Genomic DNA, 21,750 nt, shown 5'->3' on the forward strand with positions numbered 1-21,750 from the left:
CAACAGGGACACTGGTAAATTCCACTTTTAATCCCTTTCAACTCAGCTGTCCTTTAAAAAATAGAGCATCCCTTTTGCGTTGTCCTTTTACTGTACCTCATACCACCATATCCCGAACATTGCAATTGAATAAATATTATATTTACCTTCTTTCTGAGCTAATTAACCCTCAAACGCTAGACACTTACCATGCGCCGGTACAGTAAACGCCCACCAGGCAGGGAATCAGGCCCGACGACGACGCCAGTATTAATTAACTTGTCCACGGATGTGGTAACACGCGCTTTTGCCTCCATTTTTTTGTTTAACTATTGTTCCTGTTCCCTTCCACGAATCGACCCCCCGCGGAACCGGGCTTTGCTGGCGTTATTTAAACTCGTTCGCAAAGTGACACAATTTGACCGACGGGAGTGCGATAGAAGCGCCTACTACTTTGTGCGAAGCGCAGCATTCGGAAAACTCCAAAATTGAGTGGACGCTTACAACGCCCTTGTAGGATGGAAGGACACGCGTAACGAAACACCAAAGTGGCGCCCACGTGAGATGAAGCAAAAGCACACAACAAAAAAAGCATCACTCGGACTGCACATCGTTGTCACGCCGTCCAAACCGTTGTCATAATTTCGGTGCGTTAATTAATTTTACTCGTTTACACTTCATTAAAAAATAGCTCTACCCCAAAGCCGCGTATGCAAATTCGCAAATAGCGTGCAAATAAAAGTCACACTGGACAGGAATCGGTTCGCCACGCTCGGTTTACTGTGGCATGGGCGCTGGCCCGGTTGACCGGGCGCGGACAGTGGAGGCTTTCCGCTTCCGTTGGAACATCGATCTTGCCTGTTAGCGTTCGCAATGGATGAACACACCGGTGTTGGTGTGTGTGGTTTTTGTGTTCTATCGTATGCGACTAATGATACAAAAACCATCCAACCTGAGGTTGATATAATGACGCGAGTTTCCTTTTTTTTGCGCTACTCATGTCCATTTTTTAACATCGCATAGAATGCATCAGCACTCTAAAGCAAAAAAAGCACAACACAATCCCCCAACAATGTACACCTTCTCAATTATCGGGAATGCAGTTATGGAAATGAGATCCAAAGAATGATAATTTATGAGGTAATTTGTTTGCTTTAATTGATCGCTTTATCTACTACTTGCTTTTGCTCGAGAGTCGGCGGCGGAACTGCGTTCGGGAATAAATTATACTCACCCTCGGACTCATTATTTCCTCCCCAGCAACGATTGATACTTTGTTGATTAACGAACCAACAAGAAAAATGGGTTTTAATTGAACTACAGAAAAAGAAAAAACGCCATAATTACAGCAAGTAATAAAAGACACGAACGCTTCTTTTTTAATTAATATATATATGTTCTATTTATTTTGTCATCCTTCACAATCTTTTCTGAGTTCTGTATATTGCCATTCGTTGACTTTCATTTACAACATGTCCCTCCAATTCAATGTGTGTTGGTCGCATCTCAGTTAACAGCCCCGTTGAAAGACACGAACTGTCTGTCTGCAAACCGCCCAACAAGCTTCACTCGTCTTACCGATTGCATACATCTAGGCGACTTTTGTACAAACGCGCCTTCAAGTATACAATCCGCACACAAAAAAGCTGCCTTGTTAGAAGCTGATCGGTATGTGTGTGTCTGTGTGTTTGTCAATAATTCGGCTCCTCTACCATTAACATGGTTGTGTTTCTCTCTCCTCCGACCCTGGTTAAACGATGCTACAGTGTCTACCAGTGAACACAAACAACTGCCAGTGCACGGCTACGAATGCCCTGCGAACGGTATAGAGAGAGGCAGGGCTAGCTAGAGAGTATAGAGCCAACGCATACACACGTGTGTACATTTACATTTATAGTGAGGGAACGCGATCGACTAAATACTGAAGATTATAAGCCAATAGCACTCGGTAGCGCACCTCTGTCCGCACCTCTCTTGTTTCGAACCTTCCTGCCCAATTCCTAAGACTATGTACAACGCTGTTTGTAAGAGGTTTGTAAGGGTATTAGCGACTAGACTGTGTTTATACGCTTGCTTAGGCAATTTAAACTGAATTCCATTCCGCTCGGTTACTTTCTTCCCGATGTCTGGTCAGACCGTGCATCGTGCCGCTCAATCTCCTCTTTGGCAGTTCGTTTCCCCCCTACACTGTCGCCCATGCCACGTTCACGTTGGAAGTTTAGTTATTTGCTAGCCGTACAAAAAGAGGACAAAACCAAATCTGCGAGTTCGAGGTCGTTCATTTTCAATTTCTTTTCACCCCAGCTTCATTTCAATATTTGATTATTCCTGGCTATATGCATTGCAACACAACTGCATGGTTGAACAATTCAGTGCCCAAGCACAACATGCTCGATTTAATACTTCTTGTTGGGTTTGGTTCTCAGTCCCATGCTGCATCAAAAATTGTGGTTATACTGTTAAGGGATTGCAGTGGTTACATACTGTGCTAGTGCTGTTTCTCTCTCTCACTTTCTTTGTGTGTTGGTGAAAGTATCTTTCGATTTTCCTATTTCAAATCGTGTGCCTTCGATAACATGTGAAGTTTGCTATACGTTTGCCTGGGGGAGAGGGGGAGACATAACATTGTTTTAGATTTGGTTCGTTTTTTTTAAATCTACGACCGTTTTGTGCACATTCGAGTAGTTAAGAAACGAGTTACTTTCCTGCAGTTGTTAACACAATGTAAATAATTCTAGTTCTGTGGAATGGTTTAATCGCACCTTCGTTCGCTGACGACTCAAAATTAAACGTATTAAACTTGCTCTAATCTAATCTTGGGAATAGAATACTTTGCTTTTCTTTTTCTTTTTCTTGGCCAAAACTTATTTAAACTAAGTCTATTTTATGCATTTTACGAGAATTCTCACACAAACTTTTTCACACGAATACTTTAAACGAAGTGATGCAAGCAAAATAAATGCCGCCCTCGAGCTGCCCTGTGCTGCAGATACCTTCCGTTCGTCCTTTTTTCTGTTAGAGCCAGTTAGAACCGTTGTTCATTTTGATTAAATAGAAAGAAAAACGACACTCTCCTTACTACGCTTCAAATTATCAATTGTATCACAGCCAATTTTATGGGTAACCCTACGGCGAACAAGCGTACGTCGTCGCCCTTCCTTGCCAAGGATCGCTCGCGCGCGCGCGATGATTGGCTCAGTACCGTCGCTCCTGGAGCACCTCGTGAACACCCCATTCGTTACCGGGAGGCCATCTCCTTCCAGGGAAATGCGTGGAATGTCGTTCGTGCTTGCGTGGAATGATTCGGGAGTGGCTTTTCGAACATCACATCACGCTCAGTAATGGCTGACAAGCTCGCTAAAGTGGGATGCCTCGGGTCGGGACCGCGACCCACCCTACACCATGTAGGTTTTCACGTACTGCTAGGATTGGCTCGTGTCGCAGGCATTCGACCGCCGGCCCGAAATAGACGTCGAGGACGCGCCCGAACCGGGCGTTGCCGTTAGCATCGTGCTGCCGGAGGAGGAGCTGCGTCTGTCCTTTAAGCCATGGCCGGACGAGGCAGCCGCAGCCCCAGCAGCAGCTCCGCCCGTGTAGCACGTCGGCGACTGGAGCGGCGAGTCCACGTCGAGCACAATTTCCGGCGTAAAGCGCACCCGGCTTTGCGAGGAAATCGAGGACGAGTTGTCCTTCGCGCTCAGGTACGAGCTGTCGTCGCTGGTGAGACTGTCGGGCGGTGTTTGGTTCGTGGCGCTGGTCGTCCCGTGCATACCGTAGCCCGCCCCGTACTTACCCTGCCCGCCAGCTGACGCGGTGGCCTGCTGATGCGTCGGATGTGAGTGCGTGTACTTCTTCATGCTGGAGCGCAACTTCGTTTGGGGTCTTAAGCTGCTGGACAGCAATCCACCGTCGGCACCGTGCTCCGTCAGCCCCAGCACCGTGTACGGACGCTCCTCCGGCTCCGGGATTGCACCACCGGACATAAAATCGCCGGACAGATGTCCACTGTGCGCACTGCTGGGGGAGTAGTGCGCCTGCTGCAGGCTCGATTGCCGCCGGAAGAAGTTGGGCACGTTCTCGTACTGATGCATTCGGCTCGACGCATGAAAGGCAGCAGGCAGGGGAGATTCGTGCAGCTTCGCGGTGCTCGGTGCCGGTAAGCGGCTAGCCGCATCCGTACCGCCTCCGGGCAGGTAGAGATCGCCCAGCTTGTACGTCACGTCATCAATCAGGCGTGTTCCGGCACCGTCCATCTCATCGCCCTCCATGTGAAACCCTTGGTTAACGTTGCTACTGTGCAGCGTGCTGGAAATGCTGGAGTGCGTCCGGCGATGGCCCGCCGCACTGATGCCCATCGTTGGGACGCGCGTACCCGTTGCTCTAGCGCTGGCCGTTCCCGACGGTCCCCCGGCGGGACCTTCGTACGCGTAATCATGGTACGAGGCACTGTCGTAGTGATGGTCTTCGTACACCGGTTCCCCGCCGTACGATTTCGTTTCGCGCTCGAACGCAAAGTTTATCGCCGGCCGGTAGGGGAAATAATGGGATCCTGGTACGGGAGAGAAGTTATTTTGTATTAATTTATCCTTGCACACAGGTTAGTTCGGCTCCTACTTACCGATGTAGCTACTAGTGGCACCGCGCGTACCCGCGGTAAAGATTGGATTGTGCTGCGTGTACCCGTCGTACTCGCCCGGTATGTAGAGGCCCGCTCTACTTTCGCGCTCTTCCGGCAGATCACCAAAATCCATGAACGACGCGGCGCTAGACTTTCGGCGGGGCGAAGGCGTTGGCGGTTGCGTTCCCGCTCCCACGCTGAAGGACGAGCTGGGTCCCGAGGGCGTGTAGTTCGAGCCGAGCCCGCTCGTCGTCGACATCGTCGATGGTAGATAGTGTTGCGGTGAGTCCGTGTACTTCAGCGCCCGCTCGTCCTGTCTTGGGCTGGTCGATTGAGTATGCACCTTCCTGCCAAAAAAACACACACACACACAAAAAGGTAAGTTAAGATTCAGAACAAAGTCCTCCCTAAAACCCTTTCCAACCACTTACCTCGGCCGCTGTCTCTCCGGCGTCTCCTGGTACGGTGTGCTGTGTTGTGCGTAAAGTCTATCATCCTGAGCTTGTTGAGCCAGCTCCTCCTCGTACGCCTCCTGGCTCAGTGCGTTGTCCACCGTGTGTGGCGCGGGTGGTAAAGATGGCGGCATCCCGTCCAACCGTACCATACCTTCGAGCTGCAGCGCATGTGGGTCTACCATTGGCGGCAGCTGGTGCCGATGGTGGTGGTACGGACTCACGGGCTGGGAGTACGATTCGTACGGTTGCAACGGTCCCGGGTGTAGCCGCGGATGGAGCGGCGTTACGTTCGACACACGCACATCGTACCCGGAAGCAATGCTGGCCAGCATCGAGGCCATGTTGTACAGCACGAGCTCGATGATGGAAAGCTTCGGCTTGCGCTGGCCCTCGGAAGCGTACAGCGTCGGCATCGGCACCGTGCTCGGCAGCGTGCCGTACCGATTCAGACTAGAGCAGAGCGGCGCCACGCTCAGCGTTGACACGTCGGTACAGGGCCCGGCGCCCAGGCTGGCCGCGTACCACGCTTCGTCGGTATCATAATCTGCATTTGAAATGAATGGCGGTTGTAGCACATCGAAACATGTTACCAGTACACCGGGCGTTCCCCTGCTTTCCGACCTCGCCAACAACAACGCAAGCCGATCGGGCGAGCAGACATTCACATCTTGGTTTTGGTTCAATGCTAGAGAGCACTTCCGACAAGAATCAACTTCTATGCACTACTACTGTACGAAAACTACAACTAATACTACTTATTGCAATCCAAAACACAATTTCGATACTGTCGAACCAATCAAACCTACTTATAATTTAGAGAATTTCTTTCGAACATCATAAGCGGTATGATTAGTTCTATTCTAGTTTTAGTTACAATGTAAGCAATCGTTTAACTTTTGTTACTAGTTTAAAGTATCAAAGTATCTAATCTATGAAACATAAAGCAAAGGATAGAAAACTTCTAAAAATCGATACATAATTCTGTTTAGTATCCGGAAAACCGAAGCATCATTATTTTACAAAACATTATTTTAAGAAAGGTAAACACAACATCTCTGATCCTGAACGGGAAAGCAAAGCAAGCAGATAAGAAAACAATTCTACTATCCAAATAAAACCCTATATAAAGCATTGGCTAATAGCTTAAACAAGATAGCAGCAAGAAGGAAGAAACAACAGGCAGCGACAAAATCAGAAAACAAGACAAAACAACACATAAGATAAACAAACGAAAACCGCAATCAACTTTCGAACAAACAAACAAAACATAAACCAAAAGAATAACACAACTAAAATATTCATCAATTGATATGTAGTAAACTTTTTTTTTATTTTTCCAAAGAGAAAATAATAACTATAATCCATAAAAAAGGCTGTGAATCATCTACAAAATTGTGAACTTTGCTTAAGAACTGAAACTGAACGCAATTAATTAAAGAAACGGCGCCAATTGCGCCCACATTCGATAAGACTACCGTAGTATAAGATAAAATTAAAACAAAAAGAAAGAACAAGACACAGGTTACACTCCTAAATCCAGATACTTCAAGCTTACAATTTCATTGTACAACTCAAACGAAAACAGATAAAGAAGTAAAACATTTACATTCCCACTAAAAACGGCAATGGTTCGTGTACGTATTGTGAGTATGAGTTTGGGGAAGGGTGTATATAAAATGGTGTCTTTATGGGGAAAGGATGATAGATTCGCGCAATCCAACATGCCTGTGTTTGTATTCTCCGCTTTCTTCTTCGCAAACTGTCAGACACTACTGCCCTACCATCCGGCGTGTCTACTGCTTGGTTGGTTTATCTTTCTTTTTTCCTATTCCTATTTGTTTTCTTCTTCTTCTTTATTTGGCCTGTCCTTTCAATGGTTTATGGATTGCCTTTCAAATATTGTTTTTGTTTTCTCTTTCTCTCTCTCGTAACCGTAAACCTTCCAGCGGTTCGCTACAATCAGTCACGTTTGCTAGTTTGTCGCCACTAGTATTATGTTAAACGATGTTAAATGCTTGTAACGGCATGACAATGCTTCTCACCATCACCTTGCAAACATTTCCCAATTCATCCGCTCCGGTTAAATTGATTAATGACAGTGACATGTTCTTAACATTACAATAGGTTTGGATGCGTTTGTTTTGGGATTCTCCCTGCTTCCCCAAAACAGGACCAAAGCGATAAGGCAATACCAATTGAACTAACACGCACGTCACCGCCCTCTGTTTAACACCAAATCACCAAATAAAAAAAACGAGGTAAATGGAAAAAGGGCCATTCCCTTATGAAACATTTGTTTAATTTCTGCAGGAATGGATTAAAATTTTGTATTAGTTTTTTTTTGTTTTTGTACGCTTATACCTTCTACGATTAGTATACGTCAGCGACAGAGCAGCGAGTCCCGCAAGGGTTATTCGGAGACGCGCCATTTCAACGGCTGTTTGAATTTAAATGAGTATCACAAGGGCCAGTAAATAATCAGCACAGAATCAATTAGACGGTGTTGGGCCTTAACGTTACGTAGGTTATGACACCAATCTAACATGTCTAAGGCCCTTTCGCTGACAGTGGGCACTGGCCCAGTAGCAGAAAGGGTCCAAACGAACACAGCAAATCCCAAAACATTGTGAGGATCTTCATTCCAAGATGCGGTCAGCGTAAGACGTGACCGTACGCGTTGAAAAAAAAGTTAACTCAATTAAACCTAACTCGTAGCCTTGTTAAAACAGACCGGAAAACAACCATCCATCTCATAATAAGATCGTATTGTACCGTGGACTCCATAGCTCGCAGGCGTTTTCGTTGCGCTTATTGCATACTTTGCAGGCGCAATGAGCGCAACTACAAAACTGACCACAGTCGCGGAACCTCCTGCCGGACAGAACGATCCTACTATCGAGGCAGTGGGTCACTTTCGTTAGTTAAAAAGAATCTGGGATTCTTTCCTTACGTACTACAAAATATTTACGCCTTAAAGCAACGGGACTACAGCTAAATCTGAAAACAAAACATTACATTACATAGTCCGCCGAGTCGAAGACTACCAATCTACCATCTACCAAAGGAAGCTAAAGGTGAAAGTGAATAAAATATCAATATGATTGTTAATAGCGCATTCCTTCGCGCCGACCGTTTCGCTCGCTAGCGCGATCACGTTCATCAAAAAGAGATGAAAATGCACACGACACTTTTAAATGCCGGTTTTACACCACAGATCAAATCTCGACTTATACAATCGCGTCGTTCAAATACGCACTACAAAACAATGCGGTGTACGTCATTAGGCCACAGCTACGCGACAGTGAGCATCTTCTATCACAAGCAAGACGCACTTAGAAACACGTTTCTCTCTGTAAGAACGCACTGAAAGTGTTTACACTTCTCAATCACGGATCAATAAGTTACGCTCTTGTTCACACCGGACAAGACTACATCGACAACCAGCTGGACAACAACCACCAAAGTCCAATCACTTGGCACTAATGATAAGCATTGCCAGCTCCTACAGGACAGGCATGCGATCCAACAGACCAAAATCTAGAAGACTTTTCAATACATGATCTGCCTCATACATACATATATAAGTCTTACATTGTCAATTCCATTAGTGGCTTATAGCAAGCCTAGACCGACTAAGGTTGGTGCCTCAAACAAGACCCTCAGTTCTGCGAACCACTAGGGCGCCGCATCGAGCTCAGATAGCTTTCATTGCTCTGCACAATCAAATAGTTATCTGTGCGCCGGATCATGGCGTACGGGGACTCATTCTCCACCCCGCCCGCATCGCCACCATCGATCAGCAGCAGCGTGTCCTGTTCGGTGGTCGTGCTGCTGTTCGCCGTCGTCGGACGCTTCAGATAAATACTGTTGGTGTGGTGGACGAGCCGGCGCGTTTTATTCATCGCTTCGCTTCGATCCGCCGCGCTAGCCTTGTTGCGCTTAAACGGTAGCAGGTGGCTTAGCTTTAGTTTCTTCTTCGTACGGCCCAGCTTATGGCGGAGGTTGTCGTGCGGACGGCCACCGCCACCACCACCACCACCACCGCCGCCAGTGGCTGACTCCACACTTTCGCCGTTCAGTGTCGGTGATGCATTGGCTGCACCTGCGCACGGAGGCCACAGCAGATTCGAGCCGGCGATCGGTTCATAGTCCGAACAGTGCACATCCACATCGGACCGGAACGTAACGACCGAGCTTTTGCGTGATGAAGAAATCAACTCATTCGGCGGCTGGTGTTGGTGATGAGGGCTGCCAAATATTTCCTCCCGCTCCCGGCTAGCCCGGTCAGTGGAATCACCGCCCACACCGTCACTACCGCTCAGCTCTAAATTACCGAACGACTCCTGCAGCTGGCCAACGCTACGCGTTTCGGCCGTACTGACCGTACTGCTACGACTGTCTCCCACACTATCCGTGCCGTCCGTGCCGGCCGCCTCGTTCGACGCCCGCGCACCGACCAGATAGTTTTCCCGCTTAAACTTCGACCGGGTCCAATCGTTACCGACCCAGTACGACGTCAAGTTGTCGCTCGACCGGGAGCCGGACATGCGGTACGAGCTCGCGTTATCGTACCCGCCGCCGCCGGACCCGGCCGAGGAGTGCGTCCACTCCAGCTCGTTCGCTTCACTTTCCTTGCGCGAGAAAATGTCCTCGATGCTTTTTTGCAGATTGTTGTAGAAGACGCGATCGTACTCGACCACGTCCTGCTGGGCCGCTAGCACCGACGCCTCCGAATGTGCCCTACCACTGTCCGCCGCGTGATTATGATGAGGATGATGAGGATTACTGTGTGGCGAATGATTACTTCTATTGCTACTACAGACACCGCTGTTGCTATCGACAGTACGGGGTACGGTGGTGTGGTAGTGTTGGAAGGTATTATGCATACGGTTACGATTAATATTGCTATTCATTACATCGTTACTAGTACAGGTAGTAGTAGTATTGGTACGGCTATAGTTACGGTTGGCTTCGATGGTGTGCAGACCATCGTCGTGACTTTTACCTAGGATCTCGTGCCGCGACGAGCTAGCGGACAGCGCGGTCGCACGGGACTTGTCCAGGTTCGGGGCACTCTTGCTGAACTGTTGCGGTCGGGCGCTCGGTCGCATCGTCGGCAAGTGGCTCCGCTCCCGCTGGTGCAGCGTCGATGGGCCCCAGGTCTTACCCTTGATTACATCGCCCGGAACTGCAGAGCGTAGTGATGCGTACAGGCGGGTCGGTCGCGGGAATGGGTTGGGGGTATTGTCGCCGCGTTGGACCGATGAACAGTCGATGGGCAATATGATCAAACATTATTCAGAATGAGAATTTATTCTTCATCGGGCATTCGATGGGGTACGCACGCAAGCGAACGCGGGTTAAAGAGTTAGTTTTTTGTTAGCAATGTATGTGCACACGGTTCGAACGCAATGTGCCCGGTTAGATGGTTAGTCGCTGGCTTGGTGGCATTATTATTATCTGCCACAGAGTCGGAAAAAAAGCATACACACATGACGATCGAATCGAAACGCGTCCGCGTGAGTGATTCGTGTTAATTTTGCTCAAACCTTTCCGCAGTTAATCTCACATCACATTGTAATTGTAGCTAAACTTGATGCCTTTAATGTTCTTTTTTTTCTCCTCACGAAAATCTAACCATATTACGCGTAATTAATTACAACCAAAATCATTATCGGCACCGTATGCGCATCGTGACACAACAACCCGTTTGCTGATTGGATTTCACAATCAACACACAAGCACTCAAATCAAATCAAATATAGAAACAAAATAGATACATAAACACGCTCCTAATATTAAACAAACAGAGAAGGTTTTGGCAACTAAATCACGCAACTGTATATCACACATGCAAATGAAGACGCGCGCTCGCTACAGGGGTAAAAAAACACGCAACCGAAATCGGTACAAGTCAATATTGTATTTTCCACACGTCACAATCGCTCGCCGCATCGAACGAATTCAAAACTAAAGCTAATCTATGACGAAAGCGTCGTGAGTAAGCAATAGTAAAAAAAAACAACCGGTGAATTAACCTAACTAATCTTAACGGGAAAAGATAACGAACAAGATAGTTCAGAGTTTGAAAATGACGCCTGTGTCGGTGTACATAGTTTGTGCCGAGTTCTGACACACTGTTTTTTATCAGAAGCGTTAATATTAGAGCTATTTAGGTGAATGTTATTAAAACAAACTGCCACACAACTGTTGGAGGCATTCAAAAGCTTTCAAACATAGCTAAGGTACTGAATCGGAAATTGTATTTAGAAGAAAGAAAAAAAACGCCTAAAATTGTCGCATCGCCAGTAGTGCCGCTCTTGCCTTCTCTTCTCGATCGTTCGTCGGCTACATTTCCCGAATGCCCCGAAGAGACACACCGCTCAATACGATGGTTTAAAAATTCAGAAGAGAAAGCAAGAATGCGTATGCTACGGGCGTGTATGGCGTGTGAGTGTGTGAGTGTTTCAAAAAAAAAAACAACCGACAAGCTAAGGCAATGTTAATGTTAGTCATTTGCATACAACGCTCCATATTTACTTACACACAATCGTGCGCAGCCGGGTGGCGGGCGACCCGGGCGGCGTGTCGATCCGCTGCCGCTCATCGCGTATGGCCGTATGCTGTATCGTGATCGTGTGACGAAAATCCGATGGCAACGAAATTTGACCCGGTGCTTTTTTAATCAGCTACAAAAATATGGCAGATAAAAAAGGTACGCATCGTCATTTCTCGGCCAACGAGTCGCGTGGCACACTCCGGCACCACAACCTTACCTTGATTCTACTTTTGCTAAATTTCCCCTTCCGCTTCTTCGGGGTAGGAGTATTTTGATTGATTAGAATTTTCAGCTCACGGCCCAGCAGCTCGATTTCCCGCGCGTGCAGCTCCTGCTCTCGCTTTGCAAGATTTTCCTCCTTGTAGCGCTGCTCTTGCTGAACTCGCGTCAGTTCCTCCTCTTTGCTGCGTAGTTCCTGCGTAGATGGACGGGCCGGACGAATGGTGGAATGAAAACGGAATCAATTTCCAGTTAATATTGCTGCATGCAAACCACTAACAGTGTAAAGCGCGCGCGAAATCAATCGCTAAGGCGGAACATTCCATTAGAAAACTGAACGAACGTGTGTAACACAAAACGATTGGATGGTTTTATCTACTTTGCAATAAATCAACAAAAACCGACAGCCAAACTATTTAACAAACAAATTCGGTCCTACTACTTATCTGCTCGCGTTTGTATAATAGGTAAGCAAAGGCAAAGATAAACCCTATGTGTTAGCGATGTCACAGTTGTGTTGTGGAACGTTAAACTTCTTTACGATAATCTTCTGATAATAGTAAAAAAACATTAAATATTTAGAGTTTTAAGCCACTCTTTAGGAAAACGAAGGCCACACAGCTCCCAAAAATTACTACAGCGTTCAAACAAACAAACACAAAAATCGATCAGCAGCAAACACACACTTTCGCCGACTAAAAGCCACAAACGATCACTCAAACAAGCGAAAACCATAATCAGTGTGAGATTTTAAACTATTTAAAAAAAAAGGAAAACACGCACGCAGCGCGAAAAAGTCCGCGAAACGTCTTACCTCCTCAAAAGATTTAAATGCCTAAGCAGAAAGAAAGGCAGCAGAATGGAAGACATTAAATCAAAGACAGGTAATACGCAATCGATCGAAATGGGGTATATAACGATAACAAAAAAAATGTAAGAAAACTAGGAAAGAAGAATACTGTTACTAATCAATCTGCAGCAACTGCTATTTGAACCTTTGTCCGCAATAATTATTTAACACAAATATACTTCTTAAAGCAGATCTCAGAACAGCAAACATACTTTGCAATAGAAACAAACTCCCAGTACAATCAATCAACGACAAACGGAAGCAATTGAAAACGAAGCATTCTCACCTTTTCTTTTTTACGCAATTCTTGCAACACTTCCGCGATTTCCTTTTTCCAGCCGTCCTGCATCGTGTGGAATGATTCGTGGGGCGTTTGAGCAAAGCCGGACCGCGCAATGATGTCCAGATCCTTTTCAATATCCTTAAACGAAGGCCTACGGTGTGGATCGATCTCCCAGCAGGCTATAAAACAGTGGGGGGAAAACGCACACACAAACATTAAGACAACTTGCAGCACAACGGATTGCGACAAAAGTACTCACATTTCATCAGTTTGCCCCATGATTCGGGGCAGGTTTTCGGGATCGGTAAGGCGAGCGTATTCACCGCCACACCGTACGCTACCGACAGCGAGTCGAAGCCCTTGTAGGGAGTTTCCCCGGTGAGCAATTCCCACAGCAGCACCCCGTAGCTCCACACATCGGACGCTCTGCGAAGGAGACGGACACACACAAACATAAGCGGTCATGTATTAGGGGAAGACAGCAGCTACATCGCCCAGCCTCGTTCGCTTACTTGGAGTACGTTCCCGATTTGATCACCTCCGGTGGCATCCAGGCGAAGGTGCCGGCTGCCGACATTCGAGTAGTCCGGTACGCCTCTCGGGCCAGCCCGAAGTCGGTGATTTTGAGCGTTTTGTTGAGCAGATGACCGTGCTGGATCGATTCGCTGATCAGTACTGTAAACGAAGAACAAAGCAACGCTCAGGTTCAGATCGCGATCAAAGTCGTCCGTGCTGCTACCATCACCTCCACCACCACCACCTACCGTTCGAGCTCTTCAAATCGCGATGGATGACGGAGATTGGCGCCTCGCAGTGCAGATACTTCATACCGCGCGCGATCTGGATCGCCCAGTCGACCAGCACGTTCGGTGGTATCTTCCGCCCCGCCAGTATCTTGTTGAGCGAGCCGCCCCGCGCGTACTCCATCACCAGGCAGAGCGTTTTCGGATCGAGACAGACGCCCTTGAGCGACACGATGTTCGGATGCTTGAGCGACCAGAACAGCTTCGCCTCCTGCAGCACGTTCTGCCGCGCCACCTCGAACTCGTCGTCCTGCCGGGACGCTTTCACCGCCACCTCCTCCCCGTTCAGGAAGGCGCGGTGCACCTTGCTGAAGCCCCCGACGCCGATCACCTCCTTCAGGTCGAGCTCGTGGTACTGGATCTCGACCGGCTGCACCTTCAGCACCGCCGGGTCCTCGTTCGTGACAAAGTTCGACGGAAAGATGCCCACCCGGTCCCCGATCTTGCCCGTCCACCAGCCCTCGTCGCCCGAGATGCTGCTGTCGGTCGACAGCACGTACACGATCTGGCCCACCCGGAGCGACAGCTCGTCGTCGCCCTGCGCCTCGTAGTCGTAGCGGGCCGTCCACAGGGGCGACATCATCACCCAGTCCTGCTGCTGGTCCCGCTGCTCCCGGCTGCCCGACCGCTCTATCCCCGACCGCATCAACATCCTTTCGGCCCAATGCACATACTACGAACAACACCGCCCCGCGCACACCACCAGGCAACCACGTACCGACCAAAACAAACGCTTCTCACATCGAGCGGAGCCCTGGATCCCTGCTCCCGCGCGCACCGCTCTGCGGTCGAATAGGGTGGCCTACGCACACACACACACACGCACACACGCACTGTTAACGAGGCTGCACAACCGAGTCGGGTCCGTTTACCATCCAGCACGCGTGAAAACATTCATTTTATCGCAGCAACAAACACACGACACTCGCAGACAATTTTCATGTTTTTCAGAGCAACCATGTTTGACAGCGCGGCCGTGCTGCCAGCAGCGCCCATCGCGGCGGGTTGATGTGGGTTGATGGGGATTTATTTTCGCACCGGCCACAAACAGGCGGTCAATGGCGATGAAATGTATGTAAGAAAATGGACACAAATCGTAAATAGCATTCCGGGACTGTGTTTCGACCTTTTGGCGCGGTTTCGGTACGAAGAGAGTGTACTTTTGGGGACAATAAACAGACACCAGTCCGATCGATCCGGCAGCACTGCTATGTTGTGTGTCGTCTGCTTATGTTGGTATTAGGAGCAACATGACGTTTGACATAGCTTGGCACAGGGTGCCTCAGAAGCATAATTTGTATTCATGTAAGTTTTTATTGCATTTTGTTCTAAAACAAAATACTGATTTTGTTTCTTTCCATTTTGCTTGTTAATAGTCTGCTTGGAATAGTCGAAATGGAAAAAAGTCATAAAAAATACTTAACTTCGAAAAGGAAACCGACCCGGCAACCCCAAAACCGCACATCAAAATGCTTGTGCGTGTGTGTTTGTTTGTGTTTGTGTGTGTGTGTGTGTGTGTGTGTGTGTGGGAGATGTCCCCACACTCATACACTCCCACACTGACAGGACTCGGAACCTGCCCAGCATCCAAGAATAGCAGCCCACACCATCCCCCAAAAAAACGGGTTCGCTCGCGACATCCTCCCGCAGCGACGACTACAATGCCCTACAAAGGCAGGGAGAAAACCCCGTCCCGAAGTCCTTTGGGGGTTGGCAAGTCTATGGCTCTCCCAGCAAGAGCATCGTGGAAAATCAGCCCATCTGATTTTCTCTTCATCTCACACTCGCTCTCTTTCTCTCTGTAGGTGGACCAAAACTACACACAGGGACGGCGTCGAGGCATCCGCCGAGAGATTGTAGAGTATTGATCTGCTGAGCTTTCGGGGCACACAACACATCATCCTACGGGGGTTGATAAGTTTTGCTCGCGTGTCCTCGCGTTTCGAAAGGAAGAAAGTGAAGAAAACAGATATTCTGGTGCCCGTTTGCAATTTGGGTTTGTGCTCCAAAAAGGTTCTGACGAGTATTGGGCAGCCCCTTTCCCTGTCTGGTGGAAGAGAATGTCGTCCAACACGTTGGAGTGTGCGATTTGAGACATCCCGGAGTGTACGTGTGTGTGTGTGCGTGTATGGCAAGGTCAGTGGGAAATCAGCATCCATTCCCTTTGGCAGGCAAAACAGGGAAAATCCTTTCATACCAGTTCAAACTTCAAACACACCCATAATCCCCTAGCGTCGTCGGAAAAGCAAGCGAGTGTACCGAGTGTACGGGTGAAAGTGTATCGCCGCGTTGTGGAAAAGTGGAACCCAGCGTAGGACACAATTCCTTCCCTCTGCCCGTGCTGTTGGGTGCACAAAACGTAGTGCAAACGACTTAAATCCTGTCCTCATAGTTCAGCAAAGTTCCTGAAGAGGCTTACGGGCTGAAATTAGTAGGAGCAACGCGAATATATATTATCACAAAGCGCCCACGGCTAGTGGCCGTCGCTAAGAATCCCTCCCCTTTGAAAGGAAACTCCCGCACAGCATCCCCATTTCCAACAAGTGCAAATCTTCATTCCAGCAAACAAAATCTTTCCATCTTCGGTGTGTGTGTAGGTAGGTGCGTTACAAGTGTGTTGGTATTATCAAACGTGCGTGTGTAAGTGCTTGTGAGTGTGTGTGTGTGTGTACATGTAATCCAAGTGAGCGGAAAATAGTATCGTTGGAAAAATCGAGCAAAAAACGGGCATTGCCAAATGATTTGTTGATTTTGTGACCGCCTCGCCCGGCCGCGGTGTGTGTCTGTGTGTCCGCCTCGCCTTGTTCCGCGTGCCGAATGTACGGATGCGTTCGGGGCGGTCGCACTGTACCTCCATGTGAGCACCGAATCGATCGCATCGCACGCAAACCGACGAGCTGATACCGGAACGGCCCATGCAAAGCGCGTGCAACTGAAAGGCCATGCAGCAAAGGACGACCACGCCAGCAGCTGGCCCCCCACCACCGACCGCTTCGTCGTCGGGCAAGGTAAGTTTTCCCGGATCTCAGCTGGTGGGCGAAGAAGAAAAAATCCACTAAAAGTCAGCACACTTCAAATTGCTCTCATGCGTGGAAGTAGCTGAAGCCGTCGATGGCATTATTAACTGTGCCTCATAAACATACATTTCCTTCCCTTCCACAACCCACCCGCACTGCACACTTTCAGCAAGTGGTCGAGCTCAACGGGTACGTGATAATTCTGGTCGAAAGCCGGGATGGCAAAATCAAACTGTACGGCAGCCCGGCCGACAAGGACAACCTGGAGGTGGCGGACGAGATATTGGACGTTAACGAGCGCAAACTGGAGGACTCGCCGAGAGCCGAAGTTATCAAGCACATACACGAGGTAAGGGGACCAGGCTGGGGAGAGTAATCGGACTTGGCTGGAAATTCAGGGAGCCGCTCTCCTTCTTTCACACACACACACCAGAAACGTTTCCAGAAAACGGCGGTAGTGCATTAATATTTCAATTTCTACACTTTCCAGTGCATCCAGTCGTGCATGATAAAGCTGCGCGTCAAACGGCGAAGTGATTCTCGTTTAGGTAAATTCAGTTTTCTTACCCTTTTTTTCATCGTTTTTCCCTCCCCGGGGTTTTGCATACATCCGTGTCGTATGGTGTTGCTCGTTCTCGTTCCTTTGCTGGTTTTGATGGAAGTTGCGAAACACGTTTGCTAGAACTTTTGAATTTGCTCCCTTCCGCTAGCGCTCAATAGATGGCGCTGCGCACAATAGTGATCGTGATCGATGTTTCTGAAGCCGATTGGAAATGCTCTTCGGAATTCTGATATGGAACTAGTTGGAAAAGCATCCAAACCGCTTCCAATATGATAAGATTGGAGATACGATACGAAACAACGATAATCCATCGACTTCGTAAGCTTTGTACTATCTTCTCCATCGATTGTGGGAACATTTTGATGTTCTAAAAAAGTTTTAAAAAAATATACAATGCTTACCGGCAGCTGTTTTGCCGTACGCAAATGAATCATCTCCATCAAGTGTCGCCCTAGATCCTTGGCCAAAGGTAGGGCATACCAAGCTTCCCATCGCACCACACCGGAACACACAATCTCCGCTGTCCACCAACCAAACGGATCGAGTCCGCGGTATCAACAGAACAACCTGTCAAACAGCAGGAATGGTGCAAAGAAGGAAGGGTAAACTTCACCTATACGCACACACACACACGTTGGGGGGAGTGGGGGTTTGGGGCGAGCATTCCATACGTACCACGAAAACGGGTTTTCGAGCCTATCGCGCATACACACAACTACCACCATTTGCAGCCAGTGTATGTGTGTGTGTGTGCGCTGTGCGCCAGCAACAGGTTTTCCACCACGCACACACACACACGGGCGCCGCGCACCCGGTGGCGGCTCAGCGATCGCACTCGATCGCTGACTAACAATTCACCCTCAGGGGGTGGCAGTGCTGAGTGGTTGATTTGGGGTGGAGAGAGAGTGTGTGTGTGTGTAGAAAGAATAGCACGATAAAATGGTCCAGCTCGCACACACAAACACACACACACACACTTAAAATCTCAGCCTCAGAGGGGGTTGCGGTATTGACCAACCGACTTCAGGGCGGACGTGGGGTGTAGGTGATGGGAGGATCCGACCCGAGGTGACTCCACAAACATTTTCGAACGTCAAAATAGGCCCCCCGCGCGCACAAACGAACGGGTTTCGTTAGAGGAGGGTGAAGGGGAGCCTGAGCAAGAGCTTGGAGTAGAAGAGATAGAGAGAGTAGGACAGAGTGCGCGAACGTGTACGGTGAACGAGTCGTAACCCACCGCACACACGCGCCAGTCCAGTCGCAGCCGCAGTCGGATACCGTAGTGGACGACGTGTCGGCCCCGTTCGTCGCTTGGTTGTAACGCAATCCGCCAGTAAAGTAAAGCCTTCCCGCGGTGGCTTCCGGTTCGTGTGTGTGTGCCTCCGTTTGTGTACGTATATCGATTTGCCAAAATCCAAAGCCATCTTCCGCGGCATCCGTGCAGAGTGTATATCCTGCACACGATCGTGCTTCGAACGTGCCTCGTGCCATGCGAACGAAGACGAAGGCGTGTAGAGTGTGTGCTGGCCTCGGACTGGCGCGTCCGGGGGCTGTTAGGCAATTCTCGACGTCCGAGAAGTGCGCAATCAACACGCACTGGGTACATACGTGCCTTGTGCCTCATTCCGGATGTGTGTGTGTGTGTGTGTGTGTACATGCGCGGTCGCTAATGTTTTCACTGTGCTTTGGTTCTTTCGCTTGAGAAGTGACCTGCCCCGGTCACTTGAAGCGGGTTTCGTGCTTGCTCTTCTCGATCGTATGCCAGTTTTATCACCTACCATCGGTACGCGTGATAATTACTACCGTCTATACACACACACATACAGCCACTTAACCGCACGCACACACTCCGAGTAAGCGAGGAACCCGCCACCTCAGGGGGGGCAATCTATTTGGGTCACCTGTAGGAACTTCCATCAAAGCTCTAATGATTGAGACTTCGACGTACGCGTATGCAAATGCCGCCCTTCCCACAGTGTGCTGTGTCCCACCTGAGAGGGAGCTTTCTCACCTCTGGAGGGTTTTAGACATTCCGTCCGTAACCTCCCAGAAGCTGGAAGCTGGACCAAAAAAAAGTCACACAGCAAGGTGGTAACGCCACCACAACTGGTTGAAGCAGCAGCAAGAGTACGCCTCTAGTAGCGGGAAATGGCCTACGCGTAGAGGGCCTACTATCTTCCGCTGGGATCTTGAGAAGATCGGTTTTTCTATCTGCTGCTACTCCCCAGCTTTCCTTCACCTTCTTTCGGGGTGGCTCTATCATACCTCCCCAATCACACACACACACTGCCACACACACACATCTCGTGGAAAGGGTGGTGATCTTGCTCTCGCACCGTGTCGAGTCATCAATGTTCCAGGGATCGAGCACACAGTGTGTTTGCCCTGGGTCTGGTTGGTCGTCGTCGCGGGTCAGTTTGCTTGCTGCTGTGTGTTGCTGATGCTCTGGCGATCGTCATATGTCCGCACAGTGCTCTGAGCGTGTGTTTTTGTGTTTGTATTGGTGTTTGAATATCTTCCACAGTGAAAACAAAAACAGGGATTGATAGGGGAGTGCGAGTAAGAGGAGGAGATGATTCAGTGAAAGATAGAGAGAGAGAGAGAGAGAGAGAGAGAGAGAGAGAGAGAGAGAGAGAGAGAGAGCTTCATCTCGATACACAGGGAGTGGGATTTTGGGGCTCTAGGAGGGGTAGAGCAAGAAGAAGAAGACACATACCACACACATACTCAAAAAAAAAGTGTCGACGTCACATGTCCAGCGTGCGATCACGGCAGTGAAGCGATCGGGAAATGTGAAAATCCACCCCAATAGATGCCCTTTCTTCTGACTGTTGAATGGTTGTGTGGTTGAATGGTCTGTGCCCCGCTGGCGTAGAGGTGTGTACGATCATCCTCTAGCACTCTTGCTAACACCGATCATCCGGATCTCCGCGCAGGAAGACTTCAATGAGCCGTAAGCAAGCAAATGGTGCACGATCGTTCGCAGATCGCAATGCGGGCGGCGGTGAGTCAGCGCGCAAAGAATGCAGCCCGACTCTGTGTGTGTGTGTGGCTGGGGCACTGTGCATCGACGACTCTTTTACATATCGCAATATCTCTTGGCTCGGCATGATTAATCCCCTCCGCGCCATTCGTTAGTGTGTGCCCTGCTGCGAGTGTGTGTCACGGGACCACTCGACGGGGGGTAGGAGGAATGGTTGTTATTGAGCTCTGGGAGCTTGTTGGCCTCTCTACCACAGTGTGTGTTTACTGCCTTCACGTTCGCATTGCAACAGTTGCCGCGAATCATGCCACAAACGGATTAATCCTTGAATTGATTTAAATCATTTGATTGTGTGTGTGTGTGTGTGTGTGTGTGTGTGTGTTTCTTTTGTTCTTCTTCATGGTTGCTTCTTGGCATGATGGTTCACTTTTAACGCGTGCAACTTCTTACCAATTGCAAAAGTGCGCCGTGACGTGCGCGTGAAACGTGTACAAAATTCATCATTACGTACCCACTTGAACTGCCCCCCCCCCCCCCCCCCTCCGGACCGTTTTCCCTTTCTTCTTCATCCGCCTCCACCCCGGGAGGCACGAAAAAAAGGGGTTGGCCCCAAAGTTTCAAGTACCGATCGGCAGCTCACTTACTCTGTTTAACGGGTTTTTTTTTTGTTTCTGTGTGTGCAGTGTGTTGTACTGTGTTTCGCGCGTTGATCTGTGTGTGTGTGTGTACGTGGTGTTGTTGTTATGATCATCATTGCGTTTGCGGCGCGCGGCTGCATGGAAAGTGAAAATGTTATGAAATAGATGAAATATTTTGCAGCCAAACCCACCCCACTTACATCCGCCAACCTTCACACGCCCGAGCGCACTTCAAATGCCGGTTGGGCAAAACCGTGTGTTTCGCTGAGTGTGTGTGTGTATGTGTTTTGGTGTTTGTACGTACGCGTGCTCCCCCGTCTGTGTGTGCAGTGTCACTAGAGTGAAAGGTGTCATTTAATTACGATCGTTCGATTTACATGCGCTAATAGATCACCTTGTAAGTGAGCGTAGCGTGAGCTAGTACCGGAAAATGTGATGGCACCATCCTCCGCTTACCCGGCCCGGATCTATTAAACACTTCGTGTCGTAGCCAGTACATACTGCCATCACCAGCTCCTGCTGCTGCTACTGTTGCTACTCCAGTGTCTGATAGGTATGATAATTAAGCCCACATTTTAATCCCGCACTGACTGTTCGGATTTTGTAAGCGCGGAAGGTAGAGGGTAACTGTAGCGTAAAACATTAACACAACTAACCCAATTGGGAGGGATTGGTATTTCAATGTGTGCACTTTTGTGTTGGTGTTGGTGTGTAGTGGTGGGAGCTCGGACTCGGAACTAGTGTTCGGATTCAATTCCAGAGTCGATTCTGATTCCGGAGCTAA

General features: G+C 48.9%; 2 protein-coding genes across 10 annotated transcripts in view; one reads left to right on the forward strand and one right to left on the reverse strand.

Annotated features, from left to right (window-relative positions):
- Positions 1-1,351: 1,351 nt before the first annotated feature.
- LOC1273258 (mitogen-activated protein kinase kinase kinase) lies at positions 1,352-14,996 on the reverse strand. 4 transcript variants are annotated; one of them, XM_061651044.1, is made up of 11 exons: positions 13,728-14,994; positions 13,476-13,638; positions 13,223-13,389; positions 12,967-13,142; positions 12,645-12,665; positions 11,829-12,026; positions 11,597-11,741; positions 10,058-10,240; positions 5,029-5,596; positions 4,598-4,944; positions 1,352-4,528 (listed from the first exon to the last, which is right to left on the reverse strand). In XM_061651044.1, exons 1-11 carry the CDS (start codon positions 14,416-14,418, stop codon positions 3,402-3,404), a joined length of 3,786 nt encoding a protein of 1,261 aa, XP_061507028.1. In that variant the 5' UTR covers positions 14,419-14,994; the 3' UTR covers positions 1,352-3,401. The 4 variants fall into 4 exon arrangements, with proteins under 4 accessions (XP_061507028.1, XP_061507030.1, XP_061507029.1 ...); XM_061651046.1 differs by lacking the exon at positions 10,058-10,240 and having other exon boundaries at positions 13,728-14,996; XM_061651045.1 differs by lacking the exon at positions 12,645-12,665 and having other exon boundaries at positions 13,728-14,988.
- Positions 14,997-15,617: 621 nt separating this feature from the next.
- LOC1273257 (protein PALS1) overlaps positions 15,618-21,750 on the forward strand; it is a 33,864-nt gene continuing 27,731 nt past the window's right edge. The window contains exons 1-4 of one of the 6 annotated variants that reach the window (XM_061651034.1): positions 15,618-15,762; positions 16,329-16,774; positions 16,953-17,132; positions 17,274-17,331. In XM_061651034.1, coding sequence (XP_061507018.1) covers positions 16,709-16,774; positions 16,953-17,132; positions 17,274-17,331 — 304 coding nt within the window. In that variant the 5' untranslated portion in view covers positions 15,618-15,762; positions 16,329-16,708. Of the gene's footprint in view, positions 16,775-16,952; positions 17,133-17,273; positions 17,332-18,576; positions 18,736-21,011; positions 21,520-21,750 lie in introns of those variants that run through there. The other 5 variants (XM_061651035.1, XM_061651032.1, XM_061651033.1 and 2 more) reach the window with 5 other exon arrangements.

Source organism: Anopheles gambiae, chromosome 2, assembly GCF_943734735.2.
Source record: "Anopheles gambiae chromosome 2, idAnoGambNW_F1_1, whole genome shotgun sequence".
Classification (NCBI taxonomy): Eukaryota; Metazoa; Arthropoda; class Insecta; order Diptera; family Culicidae; genus Anopheles; species Anopheles gambiae.

What these genes read in the sequence shown, in the direction of transcription:
- LOC1273258 (XM_061651044.1), bottom strand. Translation starts at nt 14,418, where the DNA reads ATGTTGATGCGGTCGGGGATAGAGCGGTCGGGCAGCCGGGAGCAGCGG. An exon ending in AAATCGGGAACGTACTCCAA is followed by an intron (nt 13,390 to 13,475) that starts GTAAGCGAACGA and finishes TCTCCTTCGCAG; the next exon opens with AGCGTCCGATGTGTGGAGCT. An exon ending in GTCGCGGCACGAGATCCTAG is followed by an intron (nt 5,597 to 10,057) that starts GTAAAAGTCACG and finishes TTTCAAATGCAG; the next exon opens with ATTATGATACCGACGAAGCG.